The sequence below is a fragment of the Gorilla gorilla genome, chromosome 8, assembly GCF_029281585.2.
Source record: "Gorilla gorilla gorilla isolate KB3781 chromosome 8, NHGRI_mGorGor1-v2.1_pri, whole genome shotgun sequence".
In the NCBI taxonomy this organism is placed as follows: Eukaryota; Metazoa; Chordata; class Mammalia; order Primates; family Hominidae; genus Gorilla; species Gorilla gorilla.
The window spans coordinates 87,056,860-87,077,712 of NC_073232.2; the positions used below are offsets into that span (position 1 = coordinate 87,056,860).

Here is a 20,853-nt window from a genome sequence, read left to right on the forward strand (position 1 = left end):
TTTCCTTTAATGTCTTTATAAATCCTTTATGTACTAAACTTTGATGGAGTCTTTCATATTAGCATAAAGAAAATCTGAATCTTTCTTGCCACTCTTTCCACAAATAATTTTGGTTTTTTTTTTTTGAGACAGAGTCTCACTGTGTCACCCAGGCTGGAGTGCAGTGGCTCGATGTCAGCTCACTGCAACCTCCTTCTCCTGGGCTCAAGCGATTCTTGTGCCTTAGTCTTTCGAGTAGCTGAAATTACAGGCCACGTACAGCTAATTTTTTTTTTTTTTGAGATGGTGTCTTACTCTGTCACCCAGACTGGAGTGCAGTGGCGCGATCTCGGCTCACTGCAACCTCCGCCTGCCCAGTTCAGGCAATTCTCCTGCCTCAGCCTCCTGAGTAGCTGGGACTACAGGCACGCGCCACCAAGCCCAGCTAATTTTTTGTATTTTTAGTAGAGACAGGGTTTCACCATGCTGACCAGGCTTGAACTCCTGACCTTGTGATCTGCCTGCCTTGGCCTCCCAAAGTGCTGTGATTACAGGAGTGAGCTACCGCACCCAGCCACTCCCACAAATATTTTATTATACAGAATTTAGTATGCAAGGGTTAGGAAGAGGGTGTGTGTGTGTGTGTGTGTGTGTGTGTGTGTGTGTGTGTGTTTTAGGGTGTTTTATACCTCACTAGGAATAAACATCTGACATTTTCCTGTAACATTAAGTAATTTCTTTTTTTTTTTTTTTTAACCTTTTCTCTACCCTGTCATCCCATAGTTTTAAGTAATTTCTTAGGAATCTTGCTTAAGGAAAAAATCCCCTGAATTATAAAATCTTTTCTCATAGATGTACTTGAAGGATATAATGGAACAATATTTGCATATGGACAAACATCCTCTGGGAAGACACACACAATGGAGGTAACGTTTTATAATCTGTACTTAGATGTAGTTTGCAATGCATACAGCATTCATTCATTATTTGTGATATTATTTCACCATGCATAAACATTTTAATTTACTCTTTATTGCCTTTTCTCATACAAATAATATACATGTAACATCATTGTTGGAATCTAATCAGTTCCTGAGTTTAAATAGTAAGGGATACCTGTATTTGAGATTATATTTGAGACTGTTTTATCAGTTAGCATAACCATAAAATTATTAACATTTTAGACAAGAATTTTCTGTCACCCTGTTATATGGGAAATTTTGAATGCTTAGGTGTTGTTGATTTTATTTAGTATAAATAACTTTTTCCTGTTCTCTTTGGCTCCTCCTTCCTCAAAATAACTGTCACTCTTCTCTGATAAGAATGTTGCCATAATTATCAGTGCTGCTGTTAATAATAGATGTGGACCCACTATAGCTTTGCTTCTAGAAAACAGCCTGTGATTTTCTGCCACTGCTAAAGAGCATCTGTTTTTATCATTTATTTGAGTGTACTATATTAAGTAAATGACTGCTTCTTTTAGTGTGATTCATATTACTGATTTTCATAAAGTCATAGAGAACAAGGACATCCTAGTATTTGCATGAATTTGCCTCGAAGTAGAAGGAACAATGTAGAATTATATGGAAAGAAACTAAAACCTTTTTAATTATGTTCATTTTACAATGAACATTTTACAAGCATGGATAATCTAAATCTAGTGATTAAATGAAGAGTTAAGATCTGTTGGTAACCCATGTGGTTGATGTACAGTACTGTGTATGTGTAATAGTTGAATTGGATTTTTTAGGTATTTACAGAGCCGTTTCCACAAAAATACAGTTCCTGTCCTTTCTTGACTATAAGTTGTGGATTGAAACTCTTTGTTTTTACTTCATATTTTATAATTTATTTAAGAAGTCTAGTTTTGTTTTTTGTTTAGGGTAAACTTCATGATCCAGAAGGCATGGGAATTATTCCAAGAATAGTGCAAGATATTTTTAATTATATTTACTCCATGGATGAAAATTTGGAATTTCATATTAAGGTAAATTCCTTGAGGAAAGATTATATTTTATTTTACAGCAAGAATAACGTTCTAAAAAATAGTAAATGCTGGTTTCTTTAATTTTAAAAATTGTTTTTATGGAAAGGTACAGTTGAAAGATCATTCAGGTTAGTAAACTTGGATTTTTGTTCATCTGCCATTAGATGAACAGGAATGTTAACTAACGTAAATGATTAAGTCTATAGCCTCCTCCAAAAAATAAAGGAGGTTGCTTTACTGCAGAACTCGAAGGTTTCTACTACATAAAACTATTCTAATTCATTTTAGATGAAGATAATGTAATTTATGTCCAATGGGAAGACTGCTTAAATAACTAAGCTAATTTGGCTAATTTATGTCTTCCCATTAGAATGTGAGCTATGGCTGGTATGTTGATAACTGTCTCTCTAGTCTAAACAGTGCCTAGCACTCAGACCTCAATATTAATATGCGAATAAGTTATATAATTTTAGTTGATTGGTGTTTTTTTAAATTTGCCCTTTAGGTTTCATATTTTGAAATATATTTGGATAAGATAAGGGACCTGTTAGATGGTAAGTTAAATTCTTGCTAATCAGTTTTAAATAACATCTGTTAATTCCTTTTTAATAATAGATGTGAGACTATTTCTTTGTAACCTATATGAAATTGTCTTAAGTTATTGGAAATAGACAAAATTTTTTTTCTTCTAAAGTTTTAGTTGAATACCTTTAAATAGAATAACTAGTTTAAAGCGATGTTTATGGGTACTTCTTAGTAGTAGTAATTAGAGCATTGGACTGGGAGTTACATAATCTGAGCCCTGAGTTCTAGTCTTCTGTCAACTGTCAATTAGATACATTGTCCTTAGGCAAATCATTGAACCATTCAGGGTTAATGTTCTTGTTTATAAAATGTGGGTGGTAGGGTTAATGTTCTTGTTTATAAAATGTGGGTGGTAGGTTGGAGTGGTCCTAAAATTCTATATTGTTGCATTGGTTTCTATTTACATCTCCTGCTGTGTCTGTAAGGTCTGCTTTAGAGCAATGTTTTAATATTTTTTTAGAGTTCAACTATTGCTGTTAGGCTGCTCAGGAAAGCCTATCAGTTATTTCATATCCAGTGTTAAGAGTTTTAGGAGAATGTTGCTAACATTTGTTTTTCTTTCTCAGTTTCAAAGACCAACCTTTCAGTTCATGAAGACAAAAACCGAGTTCCCTATGTAAAGGTATTTATAGTACAGTTGCCTAGAAAACCCTGTAATACTTTTTTTTTTTTTTTTAAGACAGAGTCTCACTCTGTCGCCCAGGCTGGAGTGCAGTGGTGCAATCTCAGCTCACTGCAACCTCTGCCTCCAGGGTTCAAGCAGTTCTCCTGTCTCAGCCTCCTGAGTAGCTGGGATTACAGGCATGCGCCACCACGCCCAGCTAATTTTTGTATTTTTAGTAGAGACGAAGTTTCACCATGTTGGCCAGGCTGATCTTGAACTCCTGACCTCGTGATCCACCCGCCTCTGCCTCCCAAAGTGCTGGGATTACAGGCGTGAGCCAATTTATTTAATATATGGAGTCTCGCTCTGTTGCTCAGGCTGGAGTGCATGGCATGGTCTCGGCTCACCGCAACCTTTGCCTCCCAGGCTCAAGAGATTCTCCTGCCTTAGCCTCCCAAGTAGCTAGGATTACAGGCACCCGCCACCGCGCCTGGCTAATTTTTGTGTTTTTATTAGAGACAGGGTTTTATCATGTTGGCCAGACATTAACGTATTTTTAAAAATTATTTCACAGGGGTGCACAGAGCGTTTTGTATGTAGTCCAGATGAAGTTATGGATACCATAGATGAAGGAAAATCCAACAGACATGTAGCAGTTACAAGTAAGTAGAAAATAACACTGGTTAGGATTTAAAACCAGCTTAAAATATCCTTATCCAGGTGATTAATTATAAGATTGCTTCAGGGAAATTGTTAAGGGGAAATCATGTTTGTTTATATTTGTTTGTGTAATTTCCTTGCAGATATGAATGAACATAGCTCTAGGAGTCACAGTATATTTCTTATTAATGTAAAACAAGAGAACACACAAACGGAACAAAAGCTGAGTGGAAAACTTTATCTGGTTGATTTAGCTGGTAGTGAAAAGGTAAAGTCTTCATGTATTTTGACAAATATTTAAGCATCTTTGTAAACTTTAGTTTGAGTTGGGAGTTACGCAGGATTCATTGTTGCATCTTACTTACCAAACTGGATTTGGTAACCTGAGATTTGTAATCGCTGATGCCAGTGCTTTATGATATCAGCTGAATAATCAGTTCCAAGTTACTGTTGTTTGACCATACTCTAGTTCAACCCATAAGTGGTTTCTATGACTTAAGATATGTTCATAGTGAGAACTTGTTTAGCATATGTTGTTATAAACTTTATTAGGTATCCCTTTTCTAATTTTTGATACGTATTTTATCCATGTTGGCAGTGGGGTCCCTATTAAAACTGGTAACTATCCATTAGTCTTTTCTGGTTTGGTTGGACTTATTTCTTTCCTTTGGATGATTGTTTCATTATTACAATTCTATACAGTCTGATTCTAGTCTATATCAAATTAAGTTTGAATGTTATAATAGGGACCTCTGATCATTTTTGCTGTTGTGCTAGTTTTGTTTCTTCTGCTTAGAATGATATATCTATTCCGTTCTACTCTGAAGTCTTACACACATCTTTCAAAGATTATCTAATATGAGAAATCTCCTAAGCTATTTCTTCAGCCAACATTGCTAGTTTATTGTTCTGACCTATCTTTAACATAGATACTAGCTGGGCATGGTGGCACATGCCCATAATACCAGCTACTGGGGAGGCTGAGGCAGGAGAATTGGTTGAACCCGGGAAGCGGAGGTTGCAGTGAGCCGGGATCAAGCCACTGCACTCCAGCCTGGGTGACAGAGTGAGACTCAGTCTCCAAAAAAAAAAAAAGGAAAAAGAAAAACACCACAACATAGACATTTAGATATTTTATGTTTTTTTAAAAGAAGCAGATTTGCTTATATAATGTGTTTAAACTCAGTCTCTGTTTTCTAACAGTTAGAACATCAACATTATGCATTAGCCAATTTTAGAAGGTTCCTGTTTTCTAATGTAGCAAAGGGGACTAACAGATGAATGAACTACAAATTTACATTTAAATTGGGTATTTTCAAGAGTACCTACAAACTACAGATAAAATTTGATGTCTCTCTAATCAGACTCTTAAGAGTAGTACTCAAGAAATGGTGGTACCTAAGAGTAAATGCTTGGCAAATCAGATCATGAAGCTTTTCATGTTCTTTTTTCTTTTTTACTGGTTATTGATGACATATGAACATTTTAGAAAATGTAAAGAAAATTAAAAACTTGTAATTTTGTTTCATTCTTTTGAAATCTTATGTATAGGTTAGTAAAACTGGAGCTGAAGGTGCTGTGCTGGATGAAGCTAAAAACATCAACAAGTCACTTTCTGCTCTTGGAAATGTTATTTCTGCTTTGGCTGAGGGTAGTGTGAGTATACATGTCTTCTATCTCCCTGCTACCTTATGGGGCATTATTTAAATATAGGTGTATATGTGTGCATGGGTGTGTATGTGAGAGAGAGAGAGAGAAAGAGAGAGATTGAGATTCAATGTGTTTGAATCAGTAAGTGTAAGTTAGTTGTCTTGGGAGTTTATTTTATAATAACATTTTATTATACTGGTCTTGTTTTCTTTCTTTGTTTTTGTATGCAGACATACGTTCCATATCGAGATAGTAAAATGACAAGAATCCTTCAAGATTCATTAGGTGGCAACTGTAGAACCACTATTGTAATTTGCTGCTCTCCATCATCATACAATGAGTCTGAAACAAAATCTACACTCTTATTTGGCCAAAGGTTTGTTGTTAAGAAAGTACAAAACCTAAATTTAGATAGACCTTTTGTTTATAAAATGTAGGAAAATGTGAGCTGTTATTCCAAGCTGTACCTACTGTTTTGTGCTAGACACACTCAGTTTGAATTGATGACAGATAATACAAGGTGGGTCTGATTTTTAGACTGCTTGGTTTAAGTTTTAGTACACATTAAAGGCAGATGTAATTTTAGTCAAATTTGTGTGACAAGCTGTAATTTGGTATTAAAGAAAATAAGCATTTGAATCAAATAATGAGGTCAAAGCCTGGCAAACATAATCCTCTGTTAGGCCTGTAGACATGCATGACAGGTTAATATAATCTGTATGAGATGATTAGGAAAATCAGTAATGATGATTCCGTCTTTGACTTTCAACAGTAATTTCTTAATTCAGCCTTGCAAACAAATTGGAAAAATATAGGCCTTTGTCTTTTATTTTTAGTGGTTTGTTGATTTTTTTTTTTTTAAGCTATTCACAGATTTTGGAGCAGACTCAAATTTAGTTGAGTTGTAAATAACGTCATATGTTGCGGCTTTTAGTATTTAGTCTAAGAGATTACTGGACAAGCATAAGTTTCTTAGCCATATATACATATATTCCATATAGATAAAATTAAAAATAATTTCAGTCTCATCCTTTTTTTCCTCCAATTACATCTCTTAGGGCCAAAACAATTAAGAACACAGTTTGTGTCAATGTGGAGTTAACTGCAGAACAGTGGAAAAAGAAGTATGAAAAAGAAAAAGAAAAAAATAAGATCCTGCGGAACACTATTCAGTGGCTTGAAAATGAACTCAACAGATGGCGTAATGGTAATAACTTAAGAATTTGTCATCTTAAGTTTGTTAAATACAGATTTAGAGCATAGAAACGTAGAAATAGTTCAGCAAAATCAGTAAGTGACTAGATCAAGAAATTTAATAGACATCGAAATAATTTTTAAAAAATTAATAGAAATCCTGGAGCTGAAAAATAAAATGAGCAAAATGCAAGAGACCATCAGTAGTAGAATTAATTAAGCAGAAGAATCTGAACTTGAAGACAGATTATTTGAAAATAACACAGAGAAGAAAAAGTTTAAAAGAACGAGGCTGGATGCACTGGCTCATGCCTGTTATCCTAGCACTTTGGGAGGCCAAGGTGGGCAGATCACTTGAGGTCAGGAGTTAGAGACCAGCCTGGCCAACATGTTGAAACCCCATCTCTACTGAAAATACCAAAATTAGCCTGGCATGGTGCTGAGCGCCTGTAATCCCAGCTAATCAGGAGTCTTGAGGCAGTAGAATTGCTTGAACCCTGGAGGCAGAGGTTGCAGTGAGCCTAGATTGCACCACTGCACTCCAGCCAGGGTGACAGATTGAGACTCTGTCTCAAAAAAAAAAAAAAAAAAAAAAAAAAAAAAATTTTTTTTTAAACGAATGAAATTGAAATTAGCTTTAGATGTCGTTTTTTTATTAACCACTTTATTTTCTTATTTTAGGGGAGACGGTGCCTATTGATGAACAGTTTGACAAAGAGAAAGCCAACTTGGAAGCTTTCACAGTGGATAAAGATATTACTCTTACCAATGATAAACCAGCAACCGCAATTGGAGTTATGGGAAATTTTACTGATGCTGAAAGAAGAAAGTGTGAAGAAGAAATTGCTAAATTATACAAACAGCTTGATGACAAGGTAGGTATTGCTTGATTTAGGTCTGTTTTATATTAGGATACTATTGACATGGGTGTTTTTATTTTCTAACTTTTCTGATTTCAGTGCTGTGGGCACTTAGGATCTTTATACATCTTCCTTGATTTCTGTTAATCTTGTAAAAATTATTGTATTAACAAAATAAAAAGTCATAATTTCAATTTCTGTGTGGAAACTGTATGAGCATGTATCTTTTTTTCCCCCTCTTTTTAAGCTAAAAGAACTTTATAAGGCAGCAGTCCCCAACCTTTTTGGCACCAGGGACTGGTTTCAGGGAAGACAGTTTTTCTGTGGATCAGGTGGGGGAGATGGTTTTGGGATGAAACTTCCACCTTGGATTATCAGGCATTAGATTCTCATAAGGATCCTCTAACCTAGATCTCTTGCATGCGCAGCTCATAATAGAGTTCGGGCTCTTAATGATATTCTAATGCCGCTGATCTGGCAGAAGGCGGAGCTCAAGTGGTAATGCTTGCTGCTCACCTCCTGCTGTGCTTCTTGGTTCCTAACAGGCTTCCAGTACTGCTTTGTGGCCTGGGGGCTTGGGGACCCCTGTTCTAATGAAAATTTGGCATTGGGTCATTGGGAGCCTCAGTGATACCAACTGTTAGAATCAGGGCTCTGAAGACTCAAATAAAAGATGATGTAAGAGATTAAGGGAAACACAATAGAGTGGAAATAATATCTTCCTGCTTTGCATATAGAAGTAATGTCAATAGTATGAATAATAGCAAACTAAGAATGTAATAGAATGGAAGGCAAGAACAAGAGCAGTAAAGAGATTAGAAGAAAATATTTTCTTAAGTTGGTATTTTTAATGTATTTTAAGCAGAGATGGCAGGTTCGAAGTACATGACCATAAGTATTGATAATTGAAAGAAATTCCTTTTGTTTTGCCATTTTCTTAAAAGAGATTAAAATAAGCAATGTTGAATTTAGAGAAATGGTTTTGAAATATTTCTGGGGAGTAGTAATCTTATAACCTGTATTGGGAAACAACTAGAACCAGGTTGTTAGCTACTGGTTAACTGGATACTTCACAATTCTAGGATGAAGAAATTAACCAGCAAAGTCAACTGGTAGAGAAACTGAAGACGCAAATGTTGGATCAGGAGGAGGTGAGTTGAATACCTTTTACATTGCTTCCAGAAAAGCTTTATAGTTTTGTTTTCTGAATCCCACTGACTTTGTCTTTAATAGTTGTATAATTTTGGGTATGACTGTCTTCGTGGGAATAAGAATGTCACATGGATAAAATGAATTTTTACTTGTTCATCGTATCTACCCAGATACAATCTGTTGTTCATTTCTGCCATCTTTTTTTTCATCCTGGTTCTTGACATTTCTCTTCTTGTCACTTACTTTGGATCCTCATTTTATCTTCTCACCCAGCAGAGCAGGGGGATAATTGAAAAGCAGTCCTTTAAATTTTTTTTTGGGGGTGGTGGGCAGGGTGAAGACAAAGACTGCTTCGGTAAGAAAGAGATACTCTCCATCAGTGAACTTAATCCTGGTCAGATCATCTTTCAACTATAGCATTTCATATTTCAACTATAGCATTATTCCTCAAAGGGGCACTATTGATATTTTGCATTGGATAATTTATGTTATTCTGTCCTTTGCATTATACGACATTAAACATTCCTGGTCTCTACTCCTAAATGCCATTAGCATTCTACCCTATTATTAACACTCCCACAGATTTCCAGATATCCCTACAGGAGAGCCACTAATGTGGATGATTATGGTGTTCTCCTGACCAGTCTCTTGGCATCCCTGCAGTTCAGATTTTATGTGCTGATACCAGGTTTTGTTTTTGTTTTTGAGGTGAAGTCTTGCTCTTGTTCTCCAGGCTGGAGTGCAGCGGCGTGATCTTGGCTGACTGCAACCTCCACCTCCCAGGTTCAAGCGATTCTTCTGCCTCAGCCTCCCAAGTAGCTGGGATTACAGGCGCCTGCCACCATGCCCAGCTAATTTTTGTATTTTTAGTAGAGAGGGGGTTTCACCATGTTGGCCAGGCTGGTCTCCAACTCCTGACCTCAGGTGATCCACCCGCCTCGGCCTCCCAAAGTGCTGTGATTACAGGTGTGAGCCACTGCACCTGGCTGATACCAGGTTTTTCTACGGCATAGCACAAATGTCATCACTTGTTGCTGAAAGCAAATCTAAATTTTTTTTTTTTTTTTTTTTTGAGACGGAGTTTCACTGTTGTTGCCCAGGCTGGAGTGCTGTGGCACAATCGCGGCTCATTGCAACCTCTGCCTTCTGGTTTCAAGTGATTGTCCTGCCTCAGCCTCCCGGGTAGCTGGGATTACAGGCGCCCGCCACCACGCCTGGCTAATTTTTTTGTATTTTTAGTAGAGACGGGATCTCACCATGTTGGTCAGGCTGGTCTCAAACTCCTGACCTTGTGATCCGCCCACCTCGGCCTCCCAAAATGCTGGGATTACAGGCGTGAGCCACCCCGCCTGGCCCAAATCTAAATTTTTAAGCAACTCTTGTAGAATGCCATTTTCCTTTATTACATTAATTTGCATGTGACTGCAGTCGATCTCTCCTAGCCAACTTCTCCATGAATGAATACTCTTTCCTGTATTACTAAGCACTTTATCTGTCCTGTCCCTCTCTTATGGTTCTGACCTTCTATCTTGTACTGCACTTATTCATGTGCCTATCTTCTCTTCTACTGTGTTCCTTAAACACACAGTCTTTGATTTTCTTTCTGCCTTGCAGCATCCAGCACAGTGCCTGCACATAGTTGACATTTAGTAAATCTGTTTAATGAATAAATGTTGCCACACTGAATACCATCCATATTTCACTCCATTTGTTCTTGACAAATGGTGAAGCTTCATGGGTGTTTTTTTTTATACTTTTGGGGAAAATAAATTATTTTCTGTCCTGTAGCTTTTGGCATCTACCAGAAGGGATCAAGACAATATGCAAGCTGAGCTGAATCGCCTTCAAGCAGAAAATGATGCCTCTAAAGAAGAAGTGAAAGAAGTTTTACAGGCCCTAGAAGAACTTGCTGTCAATTATGATCAGAAGTCTCAGGAAGTTGAAGACAAAACTAAGGAATATGAATTGCTTAGTGATGAATTGAATCAGAAATCGGTAGGATATAGTTTTATTTTCTTTTTTAATGCTTTAGTACAAGTATTCTTAACCTAAAAACTACTTAAATAACTTACTTTTCTATGTAAGTCAAATATCGATAACATCAATTTTCAAGGACTCGGGTTTCAACTTCATTTCTTTCTGTATATGAAGCCTTAGAGGTGGAGGAAGACAGTTATCTTAGTTCCTAAAGGTCTGTTAATATCTAATTTAAATGCTGTTTTAGAGGATGTTTGCTACTCCTAATTTTTTTAAATTTTTTTTTAATTTAGTATATAGCATGTAGAATCTAATGTTACTACTAATGTTAAAGGAAAAATAATTTAAAGCTGCTAGTTGCCCAATAAAGCTATTAGATGATTGTTCAAACAATAAATTAAATATGCAATACAAATTAAAATGCTATTTAATCAACTGAATTATTTGGAATAGATGTAAGGATATGTAACTTAACATAATTTATGTTTTACTTACTGTTACATTTCCACTGCGTGGAACAGTGCCTTCTTAGCACAGTGTAGTGGTTCCCCAATAGATGGAGTTTTTTTTTTTTTTTTTTTGAGACAAAGTTTCACTCTGGTTGCCCAGGCTGGAGTGCAATGGCGCAATCTCGGCTCACTGCATCCTCTGCCTCCTGGGTTCAATGATTCTCCTGCCTCAGTCTCCCGAGTAGCTGGGATTACAGGCGCCCGCCACCACGCCCGGCTCATTTTGTATTTTTAGTAGCAACAGGGTTTCACCATGTTGGCCAGGCTGGTCTTGAGCTCCTGACCTCAGGTGATCCACCCGCCTCAGCCTCCCAAAGTGCTGGGATTACAGGCGTGAGCCACCGCGCCTGGCGACTAGATGGAGATTTTTACTTGCTGAAAATTGATACAGGACAGACATCGCCAACCTCCAACAGTGATGACAGAAATAATACATAGCTGTGAATGTTTCAGCATCATAATGGAGGAGCTATTTTGTGGTTTTGTTGTGGTTAATGCTAGCTTCTTGTTTAGAAATCGGCATCTAGAGTTGCACTCAGGACCCATGTCCACCACTTATTTCCCTGCTCACATTAACTTGTCTAAAAGAAAGCAGTCAACAGTACAAAATAATGCTTTTAAAAGGTTTCCTGCCCCTATAAGTTCCTTTTCTCTTTTTAATCTACAAAGTTACAGTTAGCTTGAAGTTAACATTCAGTACTGTACAGATCTAAGACATCATTATAACTAACTCTTACTGATTTGCATTATTAACAAAGCTAATTGTTGTATGAAAGAATAACAGGAGTTTTTTACGACTCTGAAAAGTGGTCCTTGGCTGCTGATTTTAGTCTTTAAGACAGTTATATTTATGTTTCACTTGTGGAGCTGAAATCTATCAGCATTACATTGATAATAGGAGTTAGAAATCCCTAGTGTTTAGCATCTGTTTATATGCTTAGACAGTGTTGCTGTTCAGTTAGAGAAAGTATCTGGTAATTTAAACAATTATGGTAGAAGCATGCTATATTATGAGACTTGAAGATAATTGGTATCATATTGTAGATTAACCTGGGTGGATACACACTCTGCTGATACTCAGAAACTTAAGGAAATGACAACTACCATAAGAAATAAGCAGTTGGAATGATGGCATCTTTACTAAAAGATACTGATGAAAAGTCAATAAATGGCATTACAAATACAGTATAGTACAGGCATTACAAATACAGAAGCCCCAAGCATTTCAGATTTTGGAATGTTTGCATTGTACTTACCAGTTGAGCATTTCTAATTGGCAAGTCCAAAATGCTTCAGTGAGCATTTTCTTTGAGCATCATGCAAGCACTCAAAAAGTCCCAGATTTTGGAGCACTTCGGAGTGGGGATGCTCACCTTGTATCTGTTCTGCCATATGAGTTATTTTAAAGTGGGCACCAAACTGGGTTGGACTTTTCAAAATTTGGTGATTTTGTAGCTGTTAAGCCAGCTATGATTTGAGATTTATAATGATAGTCATTAAACTCAGATAATATTACTTTAACACTAGCTCCTGGATAATTGCCTGTATCATAGTATTATCACATGGATTCTTTCCAGTGAGTAAGTATATAGAAAGTAGATGAAGAAAGCATACTAACCATCTAGAAAACAGTGTCATTGTAACGTTAATTTGCTGACTCACTTTCTAAAGATAAGACATAATATAGTAATAAATGATAATCAAATCTAGTTAAATTTGAGGCTTCCCATTTTTAGACAGAAAATATTCAATCTCAGGAATTTAGTGAAATAACAGAAACTGCCTGCTCTTAATTGAAAACAATGTGGCTACTTTTACCATAGCCTGTTAGGTCTAAAATATTTTTTAAGTTTGAGCTGGGAGCCCAGAACCTGGTAGATAATCGTTCAAGAAAAATGAAAGCAGAAAAGACATGGTTTCGTAAGGGCTTGGTGTAAAACTTGAAACACCTATTGAGTATTTGATTTGAATTTTCATGTAGTAGATTTAACTATACTTTTTGTTTTGGGTTCTCTTAGGCAACTTTAGCGAGTATAGATGCTGAGCTTCAGAAACTTAAGGAAATGACCAACCACCAGAAAAAACGAGCAGCTGAGATGATGGCATCTTTACTAAAAGACCTTGCAGAAATAGGAATTGCTGTGGGAAATAATGATGTAAAGGTAAATATAATAACTATTAAGGACAATTATCTGTATACACTGGCACTTTTGTTTACTACTAATACTTTGTAAAGTTCTTTTCGTATTCATGATCTCATCCTCACAAACAGTCGTGTAGTAGATGTTATTAACTGCATTTTAAATAGATCAGGAGAGAGCAAGAGAATAAGGGCACCCAAATAGGTAAATTCAGTAGGCGGCATTTATTGGACCTCATGTTTGATTCTTTACTATAACATTTTCCCCAACCTGGGCAATGTGGCGAAACCCTGTCTCTACAAAAAATACAAAAATGAGCCTGGCATGGTGGTGTGTGCCTGTAGTCCCAGCTACTGGGGTGGGAGGATTGCTTGAGCCTGGGAGGTCAAGGCTGCAGTGAGCTGCAATCGTGCAACTACACTCCAGCCTGCACAACAGATCAAGATGCTGTCTCCAGAAAAAAAAAAAAATTCGCGCTTAAAAATTACGTTAATAAATTTCCATAAGTGAAATGATTGGAACAACAATTAAGATTAGTTCAGGGACCAGACATAGTGGCTCAAGCCTGTAATCCCAGCACTTTGGGAGGCCAAGGCAGGAGGATCACTTGAGCCCAGGAGTTCGAGACCAGCCTGGGCAACGTGGCAAGACCTTGTCCCTACAAAAAACTTAAAAATTAGCCTAGCATGTAGGCATGGTGATACGTGCCTGTAGTCCCAGCTATTTTAAGAGACTGAGGCAGGAGGTTAAAGATGCTGTGAACCATGTTTGTGCCATGGCACTCCAGCCTGAGCAACAGTGAGACCCTATCTGGGGAAAAAAAAAAAAAAAAAAGAGATTAGCTCAGGGAATAAATTTATAATGAATGGGCTTGTGGTTGCTTTTTTTTTTTTTTTTTAATTTTAATACTATATTTAACTCAATAAATCTAAAATATATAACATTCAGTTAATACAAATATATGATATTTTTACATTCTTTTTGTATAGTGTCTTTGTAATCTGGTGTCTATTTTATACTTACAGCACATCCCAGTTCAGACTATCTATGTTTCTTTTTTTTTTTTTTTTTTTTTTATTGATCATTCTTGGGTGTTTCTCGCAGAGGGGGATTTGGTAGGGTTACAGGACAATAGTGGAGGGAAGGTCAGCAGATAAGCAAGTGAACAAAGTTCTCTGGTTTCCCTAGGCAGAGGACCCTGCGGCCTTCCGCACTGTTTGTGTCCCTGGGTACTTGAGATTAGGGAGTGGTGATGGCTCTTAACGAGCATGCTGCCTTCAAGCATCTGTTTAACAAAGCACATCTTGCACCGCCCTTAATCCATTCAACCCTGAGTGGATACAGCACATGTTTCAGAGAGCACAGGGTTGGGGGTAGGGTCACAGATCAACAGGATCCCAAGGCAGAAGAATTTTTTCTTAGTACAGAACAAAATGAAAAGTCTCCCATGTCTACCTCTTTCTACACAGACACGGCAACCATCCGATTTCTCAATCTTTTCCCCACCTTTCCCCCCTTTCCATTCCACAAAACCGCCATTGTCATCATGACCCGTTCTCAATGAGCTGTTGGGTACACCTCCAAGCCGGGGTGGTGGCTGGGCAGAGGGGCTCCTCACTTCCCAGTAGGGGCGGCCGGGCAGAGGTGCCCCTCACCTCCCGGACGGGGCGGCTGGCCGGGCAGGGGGCTGACCCCCCCCACCTCCCTCCTGGTCGGGGCGGCTGGCCGGGCAGAGGGGCTCCTCACTTCCCAGTAGGGGCGGCCGGGCAGAGGCGCCCCTCACCTCCCGGATGGGGCGGCTGGCCAGGCGGGGGGCCGAACCCCCACCTCCCTCCCGGACAGGGCGGCAGGCTGGGCAGTGGGCTGACCCCCCCACCTCCCTCCCGGACGGGGCGGCTGGCCAGGCGGGGGGCTGACCCCCCACCTCCCTCCCGGACAGGGCGGCAGGCTGGGCGGTGGGCTGACCCCCCCCACCTCCCTCCCGGACGGGGCGGCTGGCCGGGCTGAGGGGCTCCTCACTTCCCAGTAGGGGCGGCCGGGCAGAGGCGCCCCTCACCTCCCGGACGGGGCGGCTTGCTTGGCGGGGGGCTGACCCCCCCACCTCCCTCCCGGACGGGGCGGCTGGCCGGGCGGGGGGGCTCCTCACTTCCCAGTAGGGGCGGCCGGGCAGAGGTGCCCCTCACCTCCCGGACGGGGTGGCTGGCCGGGCGGGGGGCTGACCCCCCCCACCTCCCTCCCAGACAGAGCGGCTGGCCGGGCAGAGGGGCTCCTCACTTCCCAGTAGGGGTGGCCGGGCAGAGGCGCCCCTCACCTCTCGGACCGGGTGGCCGGCCAGCGGGGGGCCGAACCCCCACCTCCCTCCCGGACAGGGCGGCAGGCTGGGCGGGGGGCTGACCCCCCCACCTCCCTCCCGGACGGGGCGGCTGGCCGGGCGGGGGACTGACCCCCCCCACCTCCCTCCTGGACGGGGCGGCTGGCCGGGCGGGGGGCTGACCCCCCCACCTCCCTCCCGGACGGAGCGGCTGGCCGGGCAGAGGGGCTCCTCACTTCCCAGTAGGGGCGGCCGGGCAGAGGCGCCCCTCACCTCCCGGACAGGGTGGCTGGCCGGGCGGGGGGCTGATACCTCCACCACCCTCCCGGACGGGGTGGCTGGCCGGGTGGGGGGCTGACCCCCCCACCTCCCTCCCGGACGAGGTGGCTGCCGGGCGGAGACGCTCCTCACTTCCCAGACGGAGTGGCTGCTGGGCGGAGGGGCTCCTCACTTCTCGGGCGGAGGGGCTGCCGGGCGGAGGGGCTCCTCACTTCTCAGACGGGGCGGTTGCCAGGCAGAGGGTCTCCTCACTTCTCAGACGGGGTGGCCGGGCAGAGACGCTCCTCACATCCCGGACTGGGCGGCAGGGCAGAGGTGCTCCCCACATCTCAGACGATGGGCGGCCGGGCAGAGAGGCTCCTCACTTCCCAGATGTGATGGCGGCCGGGAAGAGGCGCTCCTTGTTTCCTAGATGGGATGGCGGCCGGGCAGAGACGCTCCTCACTTTCCAGACTGGGCAGCCAGGCAGAGGGGCTCCTCACATCCCGGACGATGGGCGGCCAGGCGGAGACGCTCCTCACTTCCCAGACGGGGCGGCAGCCGGGCAGAGGCTGCAATCTCGGCACTTTGGGAGGCCAAGGCAGGCGGCTGGGAGGTGGTTGTAGCGGGCCGAGATCACACCACTGCACTCCAGCCTGGGCACCATTGAGCACTGAGTTAACCAGACTCTGTCTGCAATCCCGGCACCTCGGGAGGCCGAGGCTGGCACATCACTCGCGGTTAGGAGCTGGAGACCAGCTCAGCCAACACAGCGAAACCCCGTCTCCACCAAAAAAATACGAAAACCAGTCAGGCGGGGCGGTGCACGCCTGCAATCGCAGGCACTCGGCAGGCTGAGGCAGGAGAATCAGGCAGGGAGGTTGCAGTGAGCTGAGATGGCAGCAGTACCGTCCAGCTTCGGCTCGGCATCAGAGGGAGACCGTCGAAAGAGGGGAGAGGGGAGAGGGGAGAGGGAAGAGGGAGAGGGAGAGGGAGAGCGGTTGCTTTAAATATTTAAAGAAAAGTTAAAGATGAGCTCTGCTTTCTTAATTCTTTTTTATTTTAGTGTGAAAAATTTCAAACATATAATAGTAGAGAGAATAATACAATGAACTCTAGAGTTTTCAGTTTTCAAAATATGGCCATATTTTCTTTATACCTCTTTGTCCTAATCTTTTTAAAGATACTAATATTGGTTGTTAGCATTAGGCATTTGACTTGGTGGTAGATTTAAAAACTAAGACCAAAGAACCAAACTAAGACTCTTAACTGAAAAACCATGCATATAACATGAAAGATTTGTATGTTGCAGTAGCTGTTTAGGCTTTACCTTTTTGATTAAAGCCTAATTACAATACAAAGAGAGCATATACACTTGGGTTTATATTGAGAGCCTACTAAAAAGCTCAGTCTGTTAACCAGAGTTGGAACTGACGTAAAAGTTTTCAATATGGAGTACACATTTCCATCTGTTGTATTGTTTAATGTTGCTGTTTGCTGTTAACTGATTCTTCAGTTTAAAAATGAAGAAAAAGAAAATATTTTTAAAAAATACAAAAAGAATAAAAGATAAAATCAACAAAATAAAAGTTAATGTTTGTTGATGGAGGCAAGGATTCTCATGACTCTTCATATGTTATTTCTTCAGTGGACTCACTATGGGGCCACTTGACTTGCTTTCCCTTCACCATCAGTCTGAACATTTCTCCCCTATTCTGTTTATGGTGAAGTAATGTGAGATGTAGAGAAATCTCTAGGATGGAAAAGTACATTTATTTCATATCGCAGAACACCAGAGAGATGTTGTTCAAAATTTGCGTTGTAGATTTGCAACTTTTTAGACAAATCTTATATTTTATGTTCAAATAATTATGATTTAAGTTAAAAAGTGTAAAGAGAGAGTGGAATGGCTTATGTTTAGTGGCAGAGGGATGAAATCCAGGTTCCATGACTACTAAATTTTTTTTTTCCACTATACCATAGCAGTTTGAAAATAAGTCGTCTTTGCAAATAGCTATTCTAATTTAAAAAAAAAAGGATCCTCAGTATTTTTGTCATTAACAAGTAATTCTTTTCCTCTCATCATATATAAGCTCTGTTAGAGCGCTACTTTTTTTTTTTTTTTTTGAGACGGAATCTCGCTGTGTCTCCCAGGCTGGAGTGCAGTAGTGCGATCTTGGCTCACTGCAAGCTCCGCCTCCCAGGTTCACGCCATTCTCCCACCTCAGCCTCCCGAGTAGCTAGGATTACAGGCGTGTGCCACCACGCCTGGATAATTTTGTTTTTGTATTTTTAGTAGAGATGGAGTTTCACCGTGTTAGCCAGGATGGTCTTGATATCCTGACCTCTTGATCTGCCCACCTCGGCCTCCCAAAGTGCTGGGATTACAGGCATGAGCCACTGCGCCCGGCCTGTTGTTGTTCTTAAGTTACAGTTTACAGTTTTATGTTACAGTTTACAATGATTGTTGAACTCATTGTATTCTATAGTTGTGTGGATTTTAAGGAGTGCATAATATTATAGGTCCGGTATTTAGAATAGTTCCCACACCACCCTAACAAATTCCCAGTGTTTTTGCTATTCACCTCTACTTCTTGAACTTCTGGCAACCACTGATGTTTTTACTATCTCTATAGTATTGCTGTTTCCAAAATGTTATATAGTTGGAATCATACAGTATGTATATGTAGCCCTTTCAGCTAGTTTCTTTCACTTACCAGTATGCATTTAAGATTCTTCCATGGCTTTTCATGGCTTGATCATTTTTTTAAATCACTAAATTATATTCCATGATATGAATGTACCATGGTTTGTTTATCCATTCACCTATGTGGTTACTTTGAGGTTTTGGCAATTAATGAATAAAGCTGCTATAAACATTCGTGTGTAGGCTGAGCATGGTGGCTCATGCCTGTAATCCCAGCACTTCGGGAGGCCGAGGCGGGCAGATCACTTGAGGCCAGGAGTTTGAGACCAGCCTGGCCAAAGTGGTGAAGTCCCATCTCTACAAAAAATAAAAAAACTAGCCAGGCATAGTGGTGCACGCTTATAGTCCCAGCTATTCGGGAGGCTAAGGCACGAGAATTGCTTGAGCCCAGGAAGTGGAGGTTGCAGTGAGCCAAGATGGTACCACTGCACTCCTTCCTAGGTGACAGAGTGAGACTCTGTCTCCAAAAAAAAAAAATAATAATTCATGTGTAAGTTATTCTTTGGAGATAAATTTTCAATTCAGTTGAGTAAAAATACCTAGAAGTGCTAGGTTGTATGTTATGACTATGTTAGCTTTGTAAGGAACTCCCAAATGGTTTTCCAAAGTGGTGGAAACATTTTGCATTCCTATCAGCCATGAATGAGAGTCTGCTGTTCCACATCGTTGCCAGTGTTTGCTCTTGTCAGTTTCTTGGGATTTTACTAATGTATGGTGTTATTTTATTGTCATTTTAATTTGCATTTGTGTTTTGTCTTATTGTTGAGGTTTTCTTTTTTTTTTTTTTGAGACGGAGTCTCGCTCTGTCACCCAGGCTGGAGTGCAGTGGCATGATTTTGGCCCACCATAACCTCCACCTCCTGGGTTCAAGTGATTCTTCTGCCTCAGCCTGCCAAATAGCTGGGACCACAGGCGCGTACCACCATGCCTGGCTAATTTTTGTATTTTTAGTAGAGATGGGATTTCACCATATTGTCCAGGCTGGTTTCGAACTCCTGACTACAGGTGGTCCGCCCGCCTCAGCGTCCCAAAGTGCTGGGACTACAGGCATGAGCCACTGCGCCTGGCCCTGTTGTTGAGTTTTGTTTTGTTTTGTTTTGTTTTGAGATGGAGTCTCGCTCTGTCGCCTAGGTTGGAGTGCAGTGGCATGATCTCGGCTCACTGCAACCTCCTCTTCCTGGGTTCAAGCGATTCTCCTGCCTCAGCCTCCCGAGTAGCTGGGACTACAGGCTCCCACTACCATGCCTGGCTAATTTTTTGTATTTTTAGTAGCGACGGGGTTTCACCATGTTGGCCAGGCTGGTCTTGAACTCCTGACCTCAGGTGATCCGCCCGCGTCAGCCTCCCAAAGTGCTGGGATTACAGGCGTGAGCCACCATACCTGGCCTCCTATTGTTGAGTTTTAAGAGTTCTTCCTATGTTTTGGATATAAGTCTTTTATCAGATAGTGTTTTGCATTATTTCTCAGTTTGTGGCTTTTTTTTTTTTTTTACTCTCAACGTCATTTTTTGAGACTAAAAATTTTTAATTTTAATGAGGTCCAACTTACCAAGTTTTTCATTAATAGATTGTGTTTTTGGTATTGTATTTAAAAATTTGTCACCAAACCCAGTATCACCTAGATTTTCTCCTATGTTAAAAGTTTTTTTTTTTAGTTTTGCATTTACATTTAGATCTATGATCCATTTGGAGTTAATTTTTCTGAAAGGGGTAAGGTCTGTACCAGGATTCATTGTTTCACATCTGGATGTCCAGTTGAAGAGACTGTCCTCTCTCCATCAAATTGCCTTTGCACCTTTGTCAGAGATCAGTTGACTGTATTTTGTGGTTTTATTCCTGGGCTCTTTGTTCTGTTCTGTTAACCTGTTCATCTGTTCTTTGCCAGCACTGTACTGTTTTGATTATTATAGCTTTACAGTAAGTTGCATAGTGTCAAGTCCTGTGACTTTTTTTGTCCTTAGTGTTGTGCTAGCTATTCAGGGTCTTTTGACTTTACATGTAAACTTAATCATGTCATCTGCACAGTTTTATTTCTTCCTGAAGGTGAAGGAATATACAGTGACCACAATTCCTTCTGGTTGAGCTTAAAGTTCATCCTTTCCCTGCCACCTAAACATCCTCTTGTTAAATTTTAAGCTGAACGTGCACATGATTAACAATGAATTTACTGAAGAGGTCCTGTAAAGAGGAAGTGAAAAAATTGAAAGAGGCAGAATTTATTAGTTTGGTTGTATTTTTGTGTTTTCTTTAGGTTTACATTTATTTATTTTTCTTGTTGG

At 40.7% G+C, this 20,853-nt stretch overlaps 1 protein-coding gene across 1 annotated transcript in view; it reads left to right on the plus strand.

Annotated features, from left to right (window-relative positions):
• Nucleotides 1-20,853, plus strand: part of KIF5B (kinesin family member 5B) — a 50,496-nt gene that overhangs the window by 15,341 nt on the left and 14,302 nt on the right. Inside the window, exons 3-15 of the mRNA XM_004049238.5 lie at nt 832-905; nt 1,862-1,966; nt 2,472-2,520; nt 3,118-3,173; nt 3,730-3,817; nt 3,959-4,083; nt 5,367-5,471; nt 5,696-5,841; nt 6,524-6,672; nt 7,341-7,534; nt 8,602-8,670; nt 10,460-10,666; nt 13,176-13,319. Of these exons, the coding sequence (XP_004049286.1) occupies nt 832-905; nt 1,862-1,966; nt 2,472-2,520; nt 3,118-3,173; nt 3,730-3,817; nt 3,959-4,083; nt 5,367-5,471; nt 5,696-5,841; nt 6,524-6,672; nt 7,341-7,534; nt 8,602-8,670; nt 10,460-10,666; nt 13,176-13,319 (1,511 nt within the window). The remainder of the gene's footprint in view (nt 1-831; nt 906-1,861; nt 1,967-2,471; nt 2,521-3,117; nt 3,174-3,729; nt 3,818-3,958; nt 4,084-5,366; nt 5,472-5,695; nt 5,842-6,523; nt 6,673-7,340; nt 7,535-8,601; nt 8,671-10,459; nt 10,667-13,175; nt 13,320-20,853) is intronic.